This window comes from Salmo trutta, chromosome 9, assembly GCF_901001165.1.
Source record: "Salmo trutta chromosome 9, fSalTru1.1, whole genome shotgun sequence".
Taxonomy (NCBI): Eukaryota; Metazoa; Chordata; class Actinopteri; order Salmoniformes; family Salmonidae; genus Salmo; species Salmo trutta.
In genome coordinates, this window is record NC_042965.1 from 12,133,920 (window position 1) to 12,153,563 (window position 19,644).

Genomic DNA, 19,644 nt, shown 5'->3' on the forward strand with positions numbered 1-19,644 from the left:
AAACAATTCAGATAGGTTTTATAATTCCAATTTTAGACATATAAATTATAATACACAGTAAATTACGTTTTGTCGTGGATTGTTATATCTCAGTTTGAGAATACACCTTTTTATTCTAGAACCTTTCTCTCACTGAAAGAGTGTCATCCACTTAAACAGTGTATATTTCTTTTCCAACATCTGTGGAGGGGAAAAAACACTCTGTTTTTTCTTGTCTGTGTGTAGCCTACTAACCACAATGTCTCCAAAATGTTTCTCCACACAACACAATACCTAGGGACTATTGTTAGCCCTCCACGACGCATTTCCTCTGTTTTCCTCCTCTACTTAGAGAGAGAGAGAGATGGGGAAAGAGAGACACACAGAGAGAGACACACAGAGAGAGACACACACAGCGAGAGAGAGAGACAGAGAGAAAGCGAGACACAGAGAGAGAGAGAGAGACGCAGAGAGAGACACAGAGAGAGAGGGAGAGAGACAGAGAGAGAGAGAGAGACACACAGAGAGAGACACACAGAGAGAGAGGGAGAGAGAGAGAGAGCATGCTTCTTGACTTGCAGACTGTGCAGTTCTCCCCCTAAACTACTGTATGTCTATCACCATATAAATCTGTGATGGCATGGAGGATGTGATTGAAGCCTAGCAGTGTAGTGTAGCAGAGCAGGCCTAATGCACGTAGCAGACACCGAGGCAGCGCAGCAGAGAGAACATGTGGCTGCTGGGTGCAGACGTCGTGGGCAGGCATGGTGGTCCTCCCTGTCCCAGCGTCCGTCACTCTCTCTCTCCCTGCTGCTCGAGACATTCTAGAGACTCAACCTCTGTGTATGTCTCTCTCTCTCTCTTTCTCTCTGTGCTGCTCAATACATTCTAGAGACTCAAAACTCTCTCACTTTCACCATAGATTTTTTTCTCTCTTTTTCGTTCACTCTTGGTTCATGTAGCTTTCGATATGCATATGCTTTCTAATGGAAATATTTGTTGAGATATTCTGGATTCACCTCGGAGATCGGTAAAGGCCTGCTCTGAAACTCATGACATCGGTAGGCCATTTCCAGGTGTGTTCTCTCCATATAGAAACATATGAGATGAAAGAGGGGAGCACACAGTGCAAGACACCAGCATCTGAGGAGGAGATGGAGCGAAGGACATGAGGGGGACTGATAAGATGGGGTGATGGGAGGGGATGTGGGGGGGTAGGGTAGGGGGTATGGGGGGTCGCACTGTGGGAAACAGCGACTTCCTCTGTCTGTCTGCCAGTGGAGCGAAGTGGAGTGGAGGGGGAGAGCAGAGAGAGAGAGTTGAGCTGCCAGCCTTGGCTTTGGGCTGTCAATGGGACAGAGTCCCCACCACATACAGCAGCAGCAGCAGAGGCAGGAGAGGCAGACCCCAGTGCTTGGCACTGGGCAGGAGCCTCCTGTTTTTCTAGGCGTTCCTCCCTACTGCCACTCTCTTCCTGCTGCTCGGAGGAGGAGGAGGGGTGGGGGGGAGGAGGAGGAGGAGAGGGGCTGAGGGAGGGAGGGGTAGAGGGATGCAAGGCACACACCTTACCTCTCTCCCTCTCTCTCCCTCTGCACACACATCGCTACAGCACCACCACCACCACACCACCCACTCTGACCCGGCATCACACAGCTCGGCGGCCCCTGGACTGCAGCTAGGTGAGTGGGTAAATATTTACACTCCTCCAGCCTGTCTGTGTGTTTAAGTGTGCATAAGTGTGTGTGCATGTGTGTGTGTTCATATGTGATTCTGTGTGTGTGTCTGGCGTTTTGTGAGGTGGCAGGTCGAGCCAATGGGACTTGTCTCCTGTTCCAGACCAAAACAAATCCTCACAATGATGTTTACTTTCCTACAGCGGTGTGCGTGTGTGTGTGCGTGCGTGCGTGCGTGTGTGTGTGTGTGAGTGTGTGTGCTGATGCCAGACTCTGTCTGGAGAGCTCTCTGTTGCTGTGGGAGAGACTGATGAGGTGAAGGCTCAGTTTCATGCTAATTCAATTTCTGAAAGTGATGTAATAATTTGGTGCTCCGCAATGAAACTGTGATTTGGAAAGGTGATAATGTGTTCTGCATTGTGTTCGGATGATGTAAGTTGTTCTATTTAAGAAAGACAAGTGTTCAGTCATGTCTAGGTCATAGGTATCCAGTTAAACGTGTGAAGATTATCAGGTTTTTGTTCTCAGAGAGGCGACGGCAGCAGAATTAGAACCTTGAGTAGAAAATGTACACAATTGATGACACCATGATTGTGGCACCAGTACAGCAACAAGCACCAGTCTAAGAGAGAGTCCGTGTACATTCTGTAATATTATGTTTTACAAGAGTGAAATGAGTGAATTGCTTGGAGTTAAAGGAGTGGTGATTGTTTTTTTTGGGGGGGGGGGGGAAAGCACATGGAAATGTACCATATCAGAGCAACAGATACATAGGGAAATGAATAGAGTGGCACAGTGGCACCAGTGAGATGATCCACCTGTTGCTTTTTACTGTTAATGACAAAGCTCCAGGAAGTTTCCCTGGTAAAGGAGGAATTCCCACCAGCTGCTCTGAGGAAGGTAGGCTGTTTGGAAGTGCCTCAGTGTGAAGGAGAAGTATTTGGTAGCTAGACCATTACTCACAAAGGACACATCAATTGCTGTTATGGTCACTGAGGGAAAACAATGTATGCAGAATGAGGTGTGGAACAAACTCGTGGAAGGCACTCTATCACAAAGAGGACTGCGTCCCCAAAGGGGTGTGTACTAGAAACAATGTCTAAAATGTCACTCATTCTGCAAATACATACCACATGCACTCTCTCTCTCCACTCCAAAACACCAGTATCCTCTCCTCTCCTTCCCTCAGCCATGCCTCTGTGTGCACTTTGTATAAGCAGAGCAAGGTCAAGGACCCGTGGAGAGCAACGAGCGATTGAGTGGGAGCAACATCAATTTTCCACTTCACATATGAACGTGAGAAGGCTGCTACGAAAAGGACGAAGGAGGAAGGAGCCCCAGTCTGGTTAAACAGCTCCTCCAGAAAGGATGAGTCTGCCTGGGCCTTCCATCCAGACCAGACAGCCCCGATCTGACCGGCCCCAGCTCCCCACAGCCTCCCCAGGGATAGCCTGCTGTCTGTCTGCTGCCTGCGAAAGAAAAACACCCCTCCTCCCCTGAACAGGGGGCCCCAGGGGGGCAGAGGGCCGGGAGGGGAAAGGGGGACGCAGGGGGGTGTGGCTAGGGGGAGACGCGCGGGGCTGTGTTTACTCTCCTCTGTGGCCCTGTGAAGCCATGTGAGGAGGAAGGCCTGTCTCGACGGCGACAGACTGCGTGGTCTGTGGGAGAGAGAGAAAGGGAGAGCGAGAACGAGAGCATGGGAGAGGGAGAGAGATGGAGAGAGAGAAAAAGAGAGCGAGAGAGTTTGGCAGCTGGACACGTTCCAGCTGTGTCTGGGAGGATAATGAACTCCAGGTGTTCCAGCGGGTAGTTTAAGACACCTGTCACCAATATTTAGTGCCAGAAAAAGCCAGACTGCAAACAGGGCTAGACGATCTGTTTGCTTATTTTAAGAAGCCTACCTAACTGGAGTTGTGGGCCTGATGAGGAGGAGAGGTGGGACAGGGGGATGTGCAAGAGGGCCTTTTCTAGAGTCAGAGCGTGTGTATGTCACTGACTGGATGTGTGTATCACGCGTGTGTGTGTGTGTGTGTGTGTGTGCGTGCGTGCGTGCGTGCGTGTGTGTGCTTGCATGAACGTGTGTGTGTGTGTTACCTTACAGTAAACGTCTGGGGCAGCATTCACACTAAGGTGGAGGAAACAAAGGCCTACCTGTGTGGAAGGCTAGGCCTTCAGTTAGGAAACTTACCTTAGTCACTCCAGCACTGAGACTTGTTTTACATGCTGCTTCCATGTTCCAAATCCTGTCTCCAACACCTGTGCTCACTCAACAGCCTGTCTTTGTCACCACCTGACTGGTACTGACGGTTTTCATCCAAGTACACAGTGATTGCCAGTGCACTAAAAAGTCTGAAGACATTTACATTGAAGCCCACACAGATGTGGCACGAATATGTTTCCTCGGAAACACTTTTAAGTGCTCTCTGCAAGGACAGTAGATCCCTGATATACGCAAAAGCTGAGGACTGTTATAAAAGCCTGTTTTATATCACAGCATACAGATATTCAAGTGTTGTATTCGAATTGGGACTGGTGATCTGTGAACTGTTTACTTCGCACTAATCGTACAGTGATGGAGTCTACTGTAGGAGTCTACTGTATCAGATATACCAATGTAAGTTCATTGAAGATGTCTTTTCATTTTCACAGTGTTCTTCCCATCCTGTTTGTCTGTACCTAGTTCAGGTTTATCGGTGTGAGTCGTCAGCTCCTACCTTTCTGTCCCATTGAGGTGTTTCTGTATATTTGATCGTGTCAGGATGAGGATCTGGTCGTGGGAACAATGTGGGGAGACCAGCCTGGTGCTACTGGGGTTCCTCACCCTGGCTCTGTCTGTAGGGAACCTCTCAACCAGGGGACAGGTACGCTGTCCCGCTCTCTCTCTCTCTTTCTCTACATGGACCATGCTCGCCCAACTCAGGCCTCTCTCTTACACACACTCTCTATCACTGGCATCATTTCAGTCAGTCAGTCACACTGCTTGTCTGTTTGTCTGTCTTTCTCTTTTTCCCAGTTGTTCCCTCACTCACTCTTGCTCCCTCTTTCTGGCCCTCGCATCTCCAGACTATTCTTTGTTACATGTGTTCTTATAAAAACCAACAGCTGTTTTCTCTCACACCTTTTACAAGGAGAGCACAGTACATATCACTTGTCTCCACTTAACCCAGATTGGCAGAGTGGCTAGACATGCTTATAATTAGTCACAGTGTGTACAGGGCCCTGTTCTGCTGCTTCTCTCTAAGGGTTCTGTGTTGTGTCTAGGAGGAAGGGGCAGCCTCCAACAGTCTGGAGGACGAGCTGGAGTCCACCACATACTGGTGGGGGGAGTGGGCCAAGTGGACCGCCTGCACGCGCACCTGCGGAGGGGGGGTCATGTCCCAGGAGAGGCACTGTCTCAAACAGAGGTCAGTCCGCTGACAGACAGTTTCTCTTCTATTCTATTCCATTCTATTCTAACCTGTTCTATTCCATTGTATTCTATTTTACTCAATAAATGGCTTATTTATCTTCAAATCTCAACATGCAGATTTACTAAATCCATTCATTTTCTATCTAAAGAAAGAAAGCAGCTGCTGCTAGAGACAACATGACCTGCACTGGCACTTCGAAGAAATACCTCCTCTGTAACACCAAGGTTAGCATGCATCTATTACTGCCACCCCGTTTCTTGCCGTTAGCAAAATACATGTTGATACAACACCCCACAACCCGAAGCCTATGATGCAGAAGTCAATGTAGACCACACAGCTCTTTTTGTAATCAATTGAGATACAAATTGCTTAAGGTTTAGTACAGCGGCCACAAACCCTGGTCCTGGAGAGGTACAGAGTGAACAGCCTTTTGTCCTAGAGTTGTCACACCCTTTCATAATACATTGTAAAGCTATTTTAAAATTAAAAATACATGGAGCAGACAGAAAAGTATGTGTATATTTTCTGTCTTGTGCAGGACTGCCCTTCCTCTGGGAGAAGCTTCAGGGAAGAGCAGTGCTGGTCGTTCAACTCACAGGTCTACAATGGCAGGAACTACCACTGGAAACCCCTGTATCCGGGTAAGACACCCATAATAAACCCAGTCAGCTCTGTGTCATTCTCTCCTGCGTGGCCTGTCCTTCGAAGCTCGTTATTACACTGTGACCTCTGACCTTTGTATCCATCCATCCACAGATGACTATGTCCATATCTCCAGTAACCCATGTGACCTGCACTGCACCACGGCCGACGGCCAGAGACAGCTGATGGTTCCTGCTCGGGACGGAACGTCCTGCAAGTACAGCAACTACAGAGGGGTCTGTGTGGACGGCAGATGTGAGGTCAGGGAACGCTTGTTTCTTCATCTGCTGAGGAGATTGCTTTGCATATTCTGTGAGAATGGCCGAAATGCTTATTATCCTGGTCACGCGATAGTATCAATAGAATAATTCAGTTTACTTGCGATATTCCGTGTGTGTCATACGTTCAACTTGCTTTGCATGTGCCGAAATGATTCAAAATGATCATCATCCTGTTTGTCTTAACATCGTTTCTGTAGCCAATCGGGTGTGATGGAGTACTTTTCTCGCCCAACATGCTGGATAAGTGTGGTGTGTGTCAGGGGGATGGCAGCAGCTGCAGCAGGGTCAATGGAAATTTCCGCCGCGGGGCCACCACTTTGGGTAGGAGTGTGTTCAACCACAAACTGAGATAGTTTGGGTGTGTGGAGGGATGGATGGGTGGGTGGGTGGGTGGCATGGATAGAGGGTAGTGATGGAGGAGATATGTCTCTCCATCTATTCCAAACCTTGAACACACCTATCTGGGACGAGCCCCACAAATATGTCTCTGAAAGAGAATGATAGCCGGTTAGTCTGACAACAAGCTCAATATGTGTTTCTTTAGCCAACTCTTCTGATTTTCAGGCTATTTAGTTGCAGGTAAAATGGAGTCATCATGATGTTTCCTGTCTCCAAGGTTACTCCTTCATCACATCAATCCCTGAGGGCTCCTGGGACATTCAGATCATTGAGAGGAAGAAGTCAGCTGATGTTTTGGGTGGGTACTTCCTTATCCTGCTCACCATGCCATGTATACACACGTCTCTAATGTTCCCTGTTGGTACGGTGGGATGTTGTTATGTTGCATATAAGGTGCAAAACATTTATTCAAGATTTTCAGAAAATACAAAGGACATATTCTCCCCAGCAATGGGATCCCTATTAATCTTGACAGTGGGAAGCCAGTAAAGGAAGTACATTAATCAACTGAAATGAATCTCTGATGATCTACAGTTGAAGTCGGAAGTTTACATACGCCTTAGCCAAATACATTTAAACTCAGTTTTTCACAATTCCTGACATTTAATCCGAGTAAAAATTCCCTGTCTTAGGTTAGTTAGGATCACCACTTTATTTTAAGAAAGTGAAATGTCAAAAGAGAATGATTTATTTCAGCTTTTATTTCTTTCATCACATTCCCAGTGGGTCAGAAGTTTACATACACTGAATTAGTATTTGGTAGCATTGCCTTTAAATTGTTTAACTTGGGTCAAACATTTCGGGTATCCTTCCACAAGCTTCCCACAATAAGTTGGGTGAATTCTGTCCCACTCCTCCTGACAGAGCTGGAGTAACCGAGTCAGGTTTGTAGGCCTCCTTGCTCACACACGCTTTTTCAGTTCTGCCCACAAATTTTCTATGAGATTGAGGTCAGAGCTTTGTGATGGCCACTCCAACACCTTGACTTTGTTGTCCTTAAGCCATTTTACCACAACTTTAGAACTATGCTTGGGGTCATTGTCCATTTGGAAGACCCATTTGTGACCAAACTTTAACTTCCTGACTGATGTCTTGAGATGTTGCTTCAATATATCCACATCATTTTCCTTCCTCATGATGCCAACTATTTTGGGAAGTGCACCAGTCCCTCCTGCAGCAAAGCACCCTCACAACATGATGCTGCCACCCGCGTGCTTCACGGTTGGGATGGTGTTCTTCGGCTTGCAAGAAGTTCCTACAAACATAACGATGTTCATTATGGCCAAACAGTTCTATTTTTGTTTCATCAGACACAGAGGACATTTCTCCAAAAAGTAAGATCTTTGTCCCCACATGCAGTTGCAAACCGTAGTCTGGCTTTTTTATGGTGGTTTTGGAGCAGTCACTTCTTCCTTGCTGAGCGGCCTTTCAGGTTATGTCAATATAGGACTGTGGATATAGATAATTTTGTACCTGTTTCCTCCAGCATCTTCACAAGGTCCTTTGCTGTTGTTCTGGGATTGATTTGTACTTCACACCAAAGTACGTTCATCTCTAGGAGACAGAACAGGTCTCCTTCCTGAGTGGTATGATGGGTGCGTGGTCCAATGGTGTTTATACTTGCATACTATTATTTGTACAGATGAACGTGGTACCTTCAGGCATTTGGTAATTGCTCCCAAGGATGAACCAGACTTGTGGAGGTCTACAATTCTTTTTCTGAGGTCTTGGCTGATTTCTTTTGATTTTCCCATGTCAAGCAAAGAGGCACTGAGTTTGAAGGTAGGCCTTGAAATACATCCACAGGTACACCTCCAATTGACTCAAATGATGTCAATTAGCCTATTAGAAGCTTCTAAAGCCATGACATAATTTTTTGGAATTTTCCAAGCTGTTTAAAGGCACAGTCAACTTAGTGTATGTAAACTTCTGACCCACTGGAATTGTGATACAGTAAATTATAAGTGAAATAATCTACATGTAAACAATTGTTGGAAAAATTATTTGTGTCATGCACAAAGTAGATGTCCTAACCGACTTGCCAAAACTATAGTTTGTTAACAAGAAATTTGTGGAGTGGTTGAAAAACCAGTTTTAATGACTCCAACCTGAGTGTATGTAAACTTCTGACTTCAACTGTATATATTTTCATTTCCTTCGCGATCTCTTGAATTGACTGTATCCATTTATGGTCATGTATGGGGAGGAGAAATTCCAGTGTACGGTGAACATCAGAGATATGACCTTTCTGTAGAGTCAACCAACCGGTCCTCCTCCAATGGTCCTCCATCCCCTCCATGAGACTATGTTCTATCCTATCCCCCCACAGCTGTGACCGATCAGGCGGGGAACTTCTTCTTCAATGGGAACTACAAGGTGGACAGCCCCCAGAACTTCCATGCGGCAGGGACTGTCTTCAAATACCGGCGGCCCATGGATGTGTATGAGACGGGGATCGAGTACATCGTAGCCAAAGGGCCCATCGACCAGGCCATCAATGTTCTGGTACTGTATCCTGCTGAGGTCTGCTCTGCTCCCTCCCCTCATCTGGCAGCCAGGGCCTCTGGTGATGTCTAGTTTAGAAGTAGTGTACACGTATCCAGTAGCTTGCAGGTGCAGGGTAAAAGAAGGAAAAGTTCTGCAAGATAGATACCTGCAAGCTGATAATGCTCCTTCAGTTTCATTGCGCATCTTTTCGGGTTATCGCGTTACACAGTAAGCCTAAACAATAGTGTACATGTATCTTATATTTTCTTTCATGGCCTCACTCACTGGCAATCAAGCCCCATGTCTGAATGAGTGCAGGCAGGCTAGATGGCTGACTCTAACAGCAGTCGTGTACTGTAGAGTATTTACTGTATATGTGCAATTGACTGAGTTTGATAGGAGGGAGGAGGGAATGGGTGAGCTCTCGGTCTCTGGTGCTATTGCTGGTCTGTCTCTGCTGCTTGCATGTTCTCTCTTAAGTCATCCAAAAAAAGACCTTGGCAAATACCTGGTCAGTAATAATTCTGTTTGACTGTGCTGTATTTGTGCCCGAGGTAGTTTATTACGTAGAGCATTACCGCTGGTGTAAGGCACTGTAAAAGACAACTATAACTAACATCATTTAATCCAAAGAATCCGTCTGACCCCCACCCTCCCTCAACCGCTATTTCTCCTCATAGGTGTGGAACCAGAATGGTCGTATTCCTTACATCACGTACGAGTACACCGTCCTGAGAGAGTCTCTGTCCACCGTCCCTCAACCTCCCGTCTACACTGGCCCCGACAGCACCGCCCCAGGGGTTTCCATGGAGATGGGCAGTATGGTGGCCCCCAACGGGAGCACGTATGACAAGGTGGCCCCTGAGACCCAGAGGAACCAGGTGCTGAAAAAGGGGGCCAAGGCGGCAGGGGCAGAGGACCAGAAAGGCCAGGAGACCAACGAGGTGTATGAGGAGACAGGAGCCATCGGCTGTCACCAGGACAGCCCAACCCCACCACAATACACAGGTAACACCAGTATACTAGAAACCAAAAAAAACAATACAATAACCATAACACAAATAATCCTAATTATACATAACCCCAATGCACAAGTGATTAATGCAGGTAAATGGGAGGGAGGGAGGGTGGGAGAGAGGGAGAGAGGGAGGGAGAGAGAGTAGTACTCGATTTGCAGACTGTGCAGTTCTCCCCCTGAACTACTGTATGTATCACCATATAAATCAGTTCACCACTCAGATATCAGATGAGATAAAATGTTGTTTTAAAAAAAAAAGAGAGTCCTCGCTGCTGGCCCTTTGGAGTCCTGCATTATTCACAGGCATATATACAAAGAGGAGCTGGGGGAGATGAAAAATTCAGAGAGCTCTGGCATTTTCTCCTTTTTTTAAATGGCTGCATCACAAACATGAGTGGTAATGAGTGCAGGCCGACCTGCCTGTACCAAGCTCTCAGACAGCCCTTCCACTTAGACTGTGGGACAGTTATGCAGGGAGTTTGGCCATTGGGTGAGACCGAGGCCCTCTCGACTGCCTTATGGAATATGTTGAAAGGCTTTGTGTGCTGTTTTGTTGTAGTGCACAAACTGCACATAAAATTCCTCTTTAATTAAAGAAGCACCAGGAGTTTTTCCTGACCACCTGACCAGGAAACACCTCTGGTGCGACTTAGTATAAGACTTTCTCCCACTTTAATCATTTCTCTATCTTTCCACGCCCTTCTTGTTATCTCAACAGACGGCAACAGCAGTCACACAGGCAGCGTAGCAGTCCCTGCCCCGGCAGCCAGCAGGCCTTTAGAGGAGGGGCCAGACTCAGAGAACCTCATCTGGAGAGTCTTGCTGGGCGAGCAGATTGGTCCAGATGAGCTGCGCACCAACATCTCAACCAATCAGCTCCTGACGGAGGGAGAGGGTGTGTTCTCGTTGGAGGTGGACTATAGCAGTGTGGAGCAGGGAGGCTTGTTCCCCCTCAACAGCTCTCTGGGGGAGTTCAGTCTGGGCCCGCGGAGGAATGATTCTGGAGACCTGCTGTACCCCAACAGGACGCTACTGACAGGGATGAGGAGCAACAATCGCACCAACAGAACCAGGTAGAGTAAGGAGGGATCCACACAATGTTGAGCAGAAGTAAAGAGGCAATGTTGGCCCAACGTCAGCTTGCTATCTGGTATAGGAACCCGTCCAAACAATATCACTTCAGAATCACATCCACAACCCCTCTGGTCTTCCTCTTCCACCTCCAATAGTCTTCACTTAGTGATGCTGCAGCTGAGGGGTTAGAGTGAACGCTACAGACCCACTGGATACACACTGGTTGAATCAACGTCCATGTCATTTCAATGAAATTGCGTTGAACCAACGTGGAATAGATGTTGAATTGACGTCTGTGCCAAGTGGGGAGTCCTTCTCTCTCTAAGTAAGGACTGAAGTGAAGGGCTGTGACGATACTAGTATCGCAATATGTTTTCCATGGAAAAAATGAAAACACGAAGCAGACCAAACTCTTTGGTCCTTTAAAAGCCTGCTTTGTAAAATATAGCTTGGAAAATATTTACATGTGACTGTGGATGACAACATAATGATGTTTGTTTCCAACATTAAGGCTGTTTTCCTAAAGAAGTTAAATACGCTTCGTGTTTTGTTTCCTTACCACGATACTAACGCGTATCGCGATATTGGTATCGTCCCGGCCCTACTGGAGTGAGTCATTTCAAGGCCCGGAGCAGAGGGGCATGTAAAAGGGCTGGATATTCTCATCAGGAAAAGGGCCCATGCTGCTGGCTGGGCTGGCTGGGGGAATGGAATGTGCTCCAGGCTGGCTTCTGGCCCCATCCATCCCTTACTTCTTTTTTCTTTTTGAGACATCCAAAGAATCGCATAGAGAGGAGACAGCCAAAGAATCATATGGAGAGGAGACAGCCAAAGAATCACATGGAGAGGAGACAGCCAAAGAATCACATGGAGAGGAGACAGCCAAAGAATCATATGGAGAGGAGACAGCCAAAGAATCACATGGAGAGGAGACAGCCAAAGAATCATATGGAGAGGAGACAGCCAAAGAATCACATGGAGAGGAGACAGCCAAAGAATCACATGGAGAGGAGACAGTCAAAGAATCACATGGAGAGGAGACAGCCAAAGAATCGCATGGAGAGGAGACAGCCAAAGAATCGCATGGAGAGGAGACAGCAAAAGAATCACATGGAGAGGAGACAGCCAAAGAATCACATGGAGAGGAGACAGCCAAAGAATCACATGGAGAGGAGACAGCAAAAGAATCGCATGGAGAGGAGACAGCCAAAGAATCACATGGAGAGGAGACAGCCAAAGAATCACATGGAGAGGAGACAGCCAAAGAATCACATGGAGAGGAGACAGCCAAAGAATCATATGGAGAGGAGACAGCCAAAGAATCACATGGAGAGGAGACAGCAAAAGAATCGCATAGAGAGGAGACAGCCAAAGAATCACATGGAGAGGAGACAGCCAAAGAATCGCATGGAGAGGAGACAGCCAAAGCGCAGGGCTGGCTGGGGTAGCATTCCATCATATTTATAATTCATGTTGGCTTCCCTGCACTGTGTCCAAACACCGCTTTGCCAGTTCTCCTGCCAGAGCCCCATAAAACACATCACATGACACACCGTCTTCCCCTGCCCTGGGGAGAAGAACGGATTGGAGGAGAAGAAGAAGAGGAGGAGGAGGGGGGGAGGAGAGGAAAAGAGGAGGAGGATGAGTAGGAGGAGGAAGGGGACAGATGAGAGGAAAAGGAGGATGGGAAGGAGGAGGAGGAGGAGAAAAAATGGGATACGGTCCACTTAAAAGCAAATAATTCAAGGTATTTGCGGCAAAGTGAAAAATATGACTGGGAAGAAACATACTGTCAGACTATAGTCACCTCTAGGGATAAATGTGCAGGAATTAGTCACAGTTACACTGAGATATGCCAGTTAAGAATGATTCAAAGTTCCTGTGTATTTTCAAATAAACATCTCTGCTCTGGCTATAAAAAAAACAGCCAGTGATATGACAAGAATGTTCATGTCACTTTTATGTGAATTAATGAAAAACAGAATGTCGCTGGCTGTTATGATTTGGAGGGTGAGGTGTGTGTGTGTGTGTGTGTGTGTGTGTGTGTGTGTGTGTGTGTGTGTGTGTGTGTGTGTGTGTGTGTGTGTGTGTGTGTGTGTGTGTGTGTGTGTGTGTGTGTGTGTGTGTGAGAGAAAGAGCTGGGGTTCAGTGGGTTTACTGGGAAGGCCTGGACATGTCTTATTTGACTGTGTGAAACCTTGTGAAAACCATAGTGTCATGTTGTGTTTGACAGGACTAATCAGAGGTTCCTGCAGAAGAACTTCAAGCTGAGCCCTGCAGACATGTACCGCTGGAAACTGTCTTCTCAGGAACCCTGCTCCTCCACCTGCTCTATAGGTAAACACACACACACACACACAGTATGTATGGATTAGTTTATGAAATTGTAAGTTATAATTTCTGCTGCAGGAGTGTCAAAGTCCTTTGCCATGTGTGTTCGCTACGACGGCGCTGAGGTGAATGACATGCATTGTGACACTATGACCCGACCTGAGCCTGTTCATGACTTCTGCATTGGGAGGGAGTGTCAGCCCAGGTATGCACCAGAATACAACACACTGTTTACCAGTCGGACGATTCTTGAAGTGATGCAAAGTTCTTTGAGAACAATGTTTGCCTCTTGGCCATTACCATTTTATTTCAGATTTGATTTAATTTACTTCAGAAGATATCTAATTGTGCCTGAACTCTGCTCTATTTGCATCCCCTCACCCTCAGGTGGGAGGCCAGCAGCTGGAGTGAGTGTTCTCGTACCTGTGGTGAGGGCTTCCAGTTCCGTCTGGTGCGCTGCTGGAAGATGCTGTCCCCCGGGCTGGACAGCTCTGTGTACAGTGACCTCTGCACCCTGGCGGAGCTGGAGAGGCCCCTGGAGCGCCGCGCCTGTAAGAGCCCAACCTGTGGCCCCCAATGGGAGGTGGCCGAGTGGACTGAGGTGGGTGGAGCTATACTGTGGGAGTGGATGGTGGGACAGGGGTTGTGTGTGTGTGTGTGTGTGTGTGTGTGTGTGTGTGTGTGTGTGTGTGTGTGTGTGTGTGTGTGTGTGTGTGTGGTATTTGCCATGGTAGTTCCAAAGGCAGGTAAAGAATGACTGAGTAGGAACACTATAGTAGGTAGATTGTTGCATCCAACTGTTTGAGCAACTGTAGGTGATATTGAAGGTGAGTGTGTCCTCTCTCCTCTTTCCTGTACAGTGTCCAGCGAAGTGTGGCCGCAGGGCCCAGGTGACCCGGGAGGTCAGGTGTTCAGATGAAACCAAGTCATGTGATCCCCTGACCCGCCCCCATAACACCAAGAACTGCACAGGCCCGCCCTGCGAGCGCCAGTGGACTGTGTCAGAGTGGGGGCCGGTGAGTACACTACTTCCACTCACTACTACATTTCTATGGTACGTTGATGACTGATACAAATAGTGATTGCACTGGCTGTTTCTCTGGATCAGTAATACTATGTGTTATTGCCGTGTCATCCCTGTTGAAACTGTGACCTCTGCAGTGCTCTGGGTCATGCGGCCAGGGGAAGATGGTACGTCACGTGTACTGTAAGACACCAGAGGGCCGTGTGGTGCCTGAATCCCAGTGCTCTCCGGAGAATAAGCCCCTGGCAATCCACCCCTGTGGGGAGAAGGACTGTGCCCCACACTGGCTCACTCAGGATTGGGAGAGTGTAAGGCAACTGGGTCGTTTTGTTGATGTTCTGTTGGTGTTCTGTCGGATGTTTTATTGATATTCCATATATGGTCTCTTAATGCCCCGTTTCTGTCCTATTTTGACAATGTTTACTTGATGTTCTCTTGATGTTCTGTTGATGTTGTCTTGATGCTCTGTTGGTGTTCTCTTAATGTTTTGACATGGTTATCCCAACGTTCTGTTGATGTTCTACATATGTTTTCTTGATGTTCTCTTGGTTAGAGATTCATTAGCTGAAAGCAGTCTTTTTTCCCTCTCAGTGTAACACGACATGTGGCCGCGGTGTGAAGTGGAGAATCGTGCAGTGCGCCGGCATCACTGCTGGGAAGTTCCAGACCCACGATGACGAGGCTTGTGGTGCCAGTAAGAGGCCAGAGGATGAGAACACCTGCTTCGAGAGGCCCTGTTTCAAGTGGTACACCACGCCCTGGTCTGAGGTGAATAACATTTCAACCATGACATTGTTCACAAAGGCAGTCGGTCACACTCACTTGCTACAAATATCATACCCCCAAGATATGCGAACCTCTGACCATTACAATAACAGGGGAGGTTAGCATTTTGAGGGGGATGATATTGATGCTGCTGTAACTTTCTAAGTGATCATTATTCACAATTAATTCAGAACTATCCATCCATTCTACAGTAACATCCACATTACTGTGGAATATTTTAGAAACAAATGATATTATTTTACAAGCTTGATGTTATCATTACATGCTAGGAATATGGACCGAATACTAAACGTTTGACAAATTTAATACACAAAAAAGAAACGTCCCTTTTTCAGGACCCTGCCTTTCAAAGATAATTCGTAAAAATCCAAATAACTTCACAGATCTTCATTGTAAAGGGTTTAAACACTGTTTCCCAAGCTTGTTCAATGAACCATAAACAATTAATGAACATGCACCTGTGGAACGGTCGTTAAGACACTAACAGCTTACAGATGGTAGGCAATTAAGGTCACAGTTACGAAAACTTAGGACTCTAAAGAGGCCTTTCTACTGACTCTGAAAAACACCAAAAGAAAGATGCTCAGGGTCCCTGAGTCTGCGTGAATGTGCCTTAGGCATGCTGCAAGGAGGCATGAGGACTGTAGATGTGGCCAGGGCAATAAATTGCAATGTCCGTACTGTGAGACGCCCAAGACAGCGCTACATGGAGACAGGACGGACAGCTGATCGTCCTCACAGTGGCAGTGCATGTGTAACAACACCTGCACAGGATCGGTACATCTGAACATCACACCTGCGGGATAGGTACAGGATGGCAACAACAACTGCCTGAGTTACACCAGGAACGCACAATCCCTCCATCAGTGCTCAGACTGTCCGCAATAGGCTGAGAGAGGCTGGACTGAGGGCTTGTAGGCCTTTTGTAAGGCAGGTCCTCACCAGACATCACCGGCAACGTTGACTATGGGCACAAATCCACCGTCGCTGGACCAGACAGCACTGGCAAAAAGTGCTCTTCACTGACGAGTGAAGAGCACCAGGGGTGAGACAAAGGAATGAACGTTACACCGAGGCCTGTACTCTGGAGCGGGATCGATTTGGAGGTGGAGGGTCCGTCATGGTCTGGGGCGGTGTGTCACAGCATCATTGGACTGAGCTTGTTGTCATTGCAGGCAATCTCAACGCTGTGCGTTACAGGGAAGACATCCTCCTCCCTCATGTGCTACCCTTCCTGCAGGCTCATCCTGACATGACCCTCCAGCATGACAATGCCACCAGCCATACTGCTCATTCTGTGTGTGATTTCCTGCAAGACCGGAATGTCAATGTTCTGCCATGGCCAGCGAAGAGCCCGGATCTCAATCTCATTGAGCACGTCTGGGACCTGTTGGATCGGAGGGTGAGGGCTAGGGCCATTCCCCCCAGAAATGTCCGGGAACTTGCAGGTGCCTTGGTGGAAGAGTGGGGTAACATCTCACAGCAAGAACTGTCAAATCTGGTGCAGTCCATGAGGAGGAGATGCACTTCAGTACTTAATGCAGCTGGTGGCCACACCAGATACTGACTGTTACTTTTGATTTTGACCCCCCCCCCTTTGTTCAGGGACACATTATTCCATTTCTGTTAGTCACCTGTCTGTGGAACTTGTTCAGTTTATGTCTCAGTTGTTGAGTCTTGTTATGTTCATACAAATATTTACACATGTTAAGTTTGCTGAAAATAAACGCAGTTGACAGTGAGAGGACGTTTATTTTTTGCTGAGTTTAGAATAGGCCTATGCATCAAATGCATCCTCAGATTGCAACGTCTGCCTATGCCCACGCATATTGTACATTTTTAATAAGCTCAAACGCCAAGTTAGGCATACCGTGGGAATATGCTTTTAGATCTTCTGGAATGACTTTTTCGTGGGTGAATTAAAGCAGATGGTGATAACAAACGATTAGCCTTGCTTGTAGGCCTTTTTTTTTCAATCAAAATATATATCCTGTCTAGTGGCGCGCTCTGTTAAGTTTTGGCCACATGAGGAAAACAATTAGACTATTCAGCTTCAGATAAGAAATGACTGAGGAGCTGTTTTGGGTGTAACATTTTATAGGCCTACTGTCCTACAGTTGAAGTCGGATGTTTACATACACTCAGGTTGGAGTCATTAAAACTAGTTTTTCAACCACTCCACAGATTTCTTGTTAACAAACTATAGTTTTGGGAAGTCGGTTAGGACATCTACTTTGTGCATGACGCAAGTAATTCTTCCAACAATTGTTTACAGACAGATTATTTCACTTATAATTCACTGTATCACAATTCCAGTGGGTCAGAAGTTTACATACACTAAGTTAACTGTGCCTTTAAACAGCTTGGAAAATTCCAAAAAATGATGTCATGGCTTTAGAAACTTCTGATAGGCTAATTGACACCATTTGAGTCCTTTGGAGGTGTACCTGTGGATGTATTTCAAGGCCTACCTTCAAACTCAGTGCCTCTTTTGCTTGACATCATGGGAAAATTAAAAGAAATCAGCCAAGACCTCAGAAAAAAATTGTAGACCTCCACAAGTCTGGTTCATCCTTGGGAGCAATTTCCAAACACCTGAAGGTACTACGTTCATCTGTACAAACAATAGTACGCAAGTAAAACACCATTGGACCACGCAGCCGTCATACCGCTCAGGAAGGAAACTAGAGATGAACGTACTTTGGTGCGAAAAGTGCAAATCAATCCCAGAACAACAGCAAAGGACCTTGTGAAGATGCTGGAGGAAACTGGTACAAAAGTATCTATATCCACATTAAAACAAGTCCTATATCGACATAACCTGAAAGGCCGCTCAGCAAGGAAGAAGCCACTGCTCCAAAACCGCCATAGAGGGGGTCCGTGGAGTTTTATGAACATCAAGGCAGACACGCCGTGAAGTTGGATCCTACGTCTCGTTGGTGTGATGCGGTGGATCAGTTTGTCTGCATACGCAATATAAGTGGTACGTTTCCGTAAGCTAAGCACTCAGACAGTAGGGCGAGTTCAAGTGTGTCGTACATGAGCCCCAAGTCCATAACAAACTGTTTTGAGGACAGCCGTTTTAGCAAACCCTGGCAGAGTTTTCTGTCTCTGGCTGTTCTTGTTACGTCAGATTTGGCCCGCCCCGGCCAAGCCTCCGACAGACGGGCCTCTGTACACCCGCCTACAGTTCATCATTCGTCCCAGAGAGAGAGAAGACAGGGAAGAAACCACCATTTACCTACTTATAGGCTGCTACACATTTATTTAGTTTGTCATTCTATAATTTTCATGGAATGTTTGTGGTAATTAAATATCATTTATTTATAATTTATCAGAATGAATTTGAATTACCAGCTCTGTGTATTCTCAAATTGAAAAAAGTGAGGGAGCGCCGCTCCCCAGCGCAACGGCAGCACTATAACCCTGGTATAACCCTGGTATAACCCTGGTATAACCCTGGTATACCCCTGGTATAACCCTGGTATAACCCTGGTATAACCCTGGTATAACCCTGGTATACCCCTGGTATAGCCCTGGTATAGCCCTGGTATAGCCCTGGTATAACCCTGGTATAACCCTGGTATAACCCTGGTATAGTGCTGATGTGTGGTGTGTTCACTCCGCAGTGCACTAAGACATGTGGTGTGGGTGTCCGGATGAGAGACGTGAAGTGCTACCAGGGCAGGGAGATCGTGAGAGGTTGTGACCCCCTGACCAAGCCTGTGGCCAAGCAGACCTGCGCCCTGCAACCTTGTCCCACTGAACCCCCAGGTACGTAAGCAAAAGCCTGGTCCCAAATCTGTTTGAGATGCCTTGCCAACTCCAATGTCCAATGACCATAGGAGTTAGCAAGACAACACAAACAGATCTGGGATCAGGCTATGTAAGCAGTAAATTACTCTGGCAACTTTAGGAGTTACAGTCTAGTCACAGGCAAAAGTCAACCGCGGAGTACAGCATGTTTAAAGCACCTTTTTTTTATTGTATTATTTAAGTAAACCTCTTTCTTTCATAACAGCCTAAGGTCCTGAGCATTTAGATTGTGGAGGTAAAAAGGCATTGATTGATTAATTAATTCATTAATTCATTGATAGGTTTATCATTACAGTATTTTCGGATCGTGATGAGGCTACTTTTTCCATATCATTGAACATACCATATATGTCTCTCTGCCATGCAGATGAGAGCTGTCAGGACCGTCCCACCACCAACTGCTCTCTGGCTCTGAAGGTGAACCTGTGCAGTCACTGGTACTACAGCAAGGCCTGCTGCCACTCCTGCAGGGCCCAGCACGCCTCTTAGTATTGCCTGACACCTACGAAACCTTACCCTGCAGCTCTCCAACCCCCACCCCCCACCCCCTACCTCCAGCAGACCCCCACAAACCCCTTACCTCCAACCACTGCAAACCCATACCCACAACCCACTTACTTCCAGCCAAAGAGCCCTCTACCCCAGAGTACTAGTCGACAAACTACCCCCCAGTAGGTTACTCTATTACCCCCAGTATGTTACTCTATTACCCCCCAATAGGTTA

The 19,644-nt window shown here is 47.0% G+C and overlaps 1 protein-coding gene across 2 annotated transcripts; it reads left to right on the forward strand.

The window, feature by feature from the left end:
* Positions 1 to 1,583: 1,583 nt before the first annotated feature.
* Positions 1,584 to 19,644, forward strand: LOC115199895 (ADAMTS-like 2). Of its 2 annotated transcripts, none has more exons than XM_029762430.1 (19): positions 1,584 to 1,658; positions 4,147 to 4,513; positions 4,914 to 5,056; positions 5,211 to 5,286; positions 5,601 to 5,703; positions 5,819 to 5,964; positions 6,183 to 6,306; positions 6,602 to 6,682; positions 8,714 to 8,889; positions 9,552 to 9,879; positions 10,608 to 10,962; positions 13,197 to 13,300; positions 13,373 to 13,499; positions 13,682 to 13,895; positions 14,155 to 14,310; positions 14,456 to 14,626; positions 14,910 to 15,086; positions 18,734 to 18,878; positions 19,288 to 19,644. In XM_029762430.1, exons 2-19 carry the CDS (start codon positions 4,412 to 4,414, stop codon positions 19,407 to 19,409), a joined length of 2,850 nt encoding a protein of 949 aa, XP_029618290.1. In that variant the 5' UTR covers positions 1,584 to 1,658; positions 4,147 to 4,411; the 3' UTR covers positions 19,410 to 19,644. The 2 variants fall into 2 exon arrangements, with proteins under 2 accessions (XP_029618290.1, XP_029618291.1); XM_029762431.1 differs by having other exon boundaries at positions 4,411 to 4,513.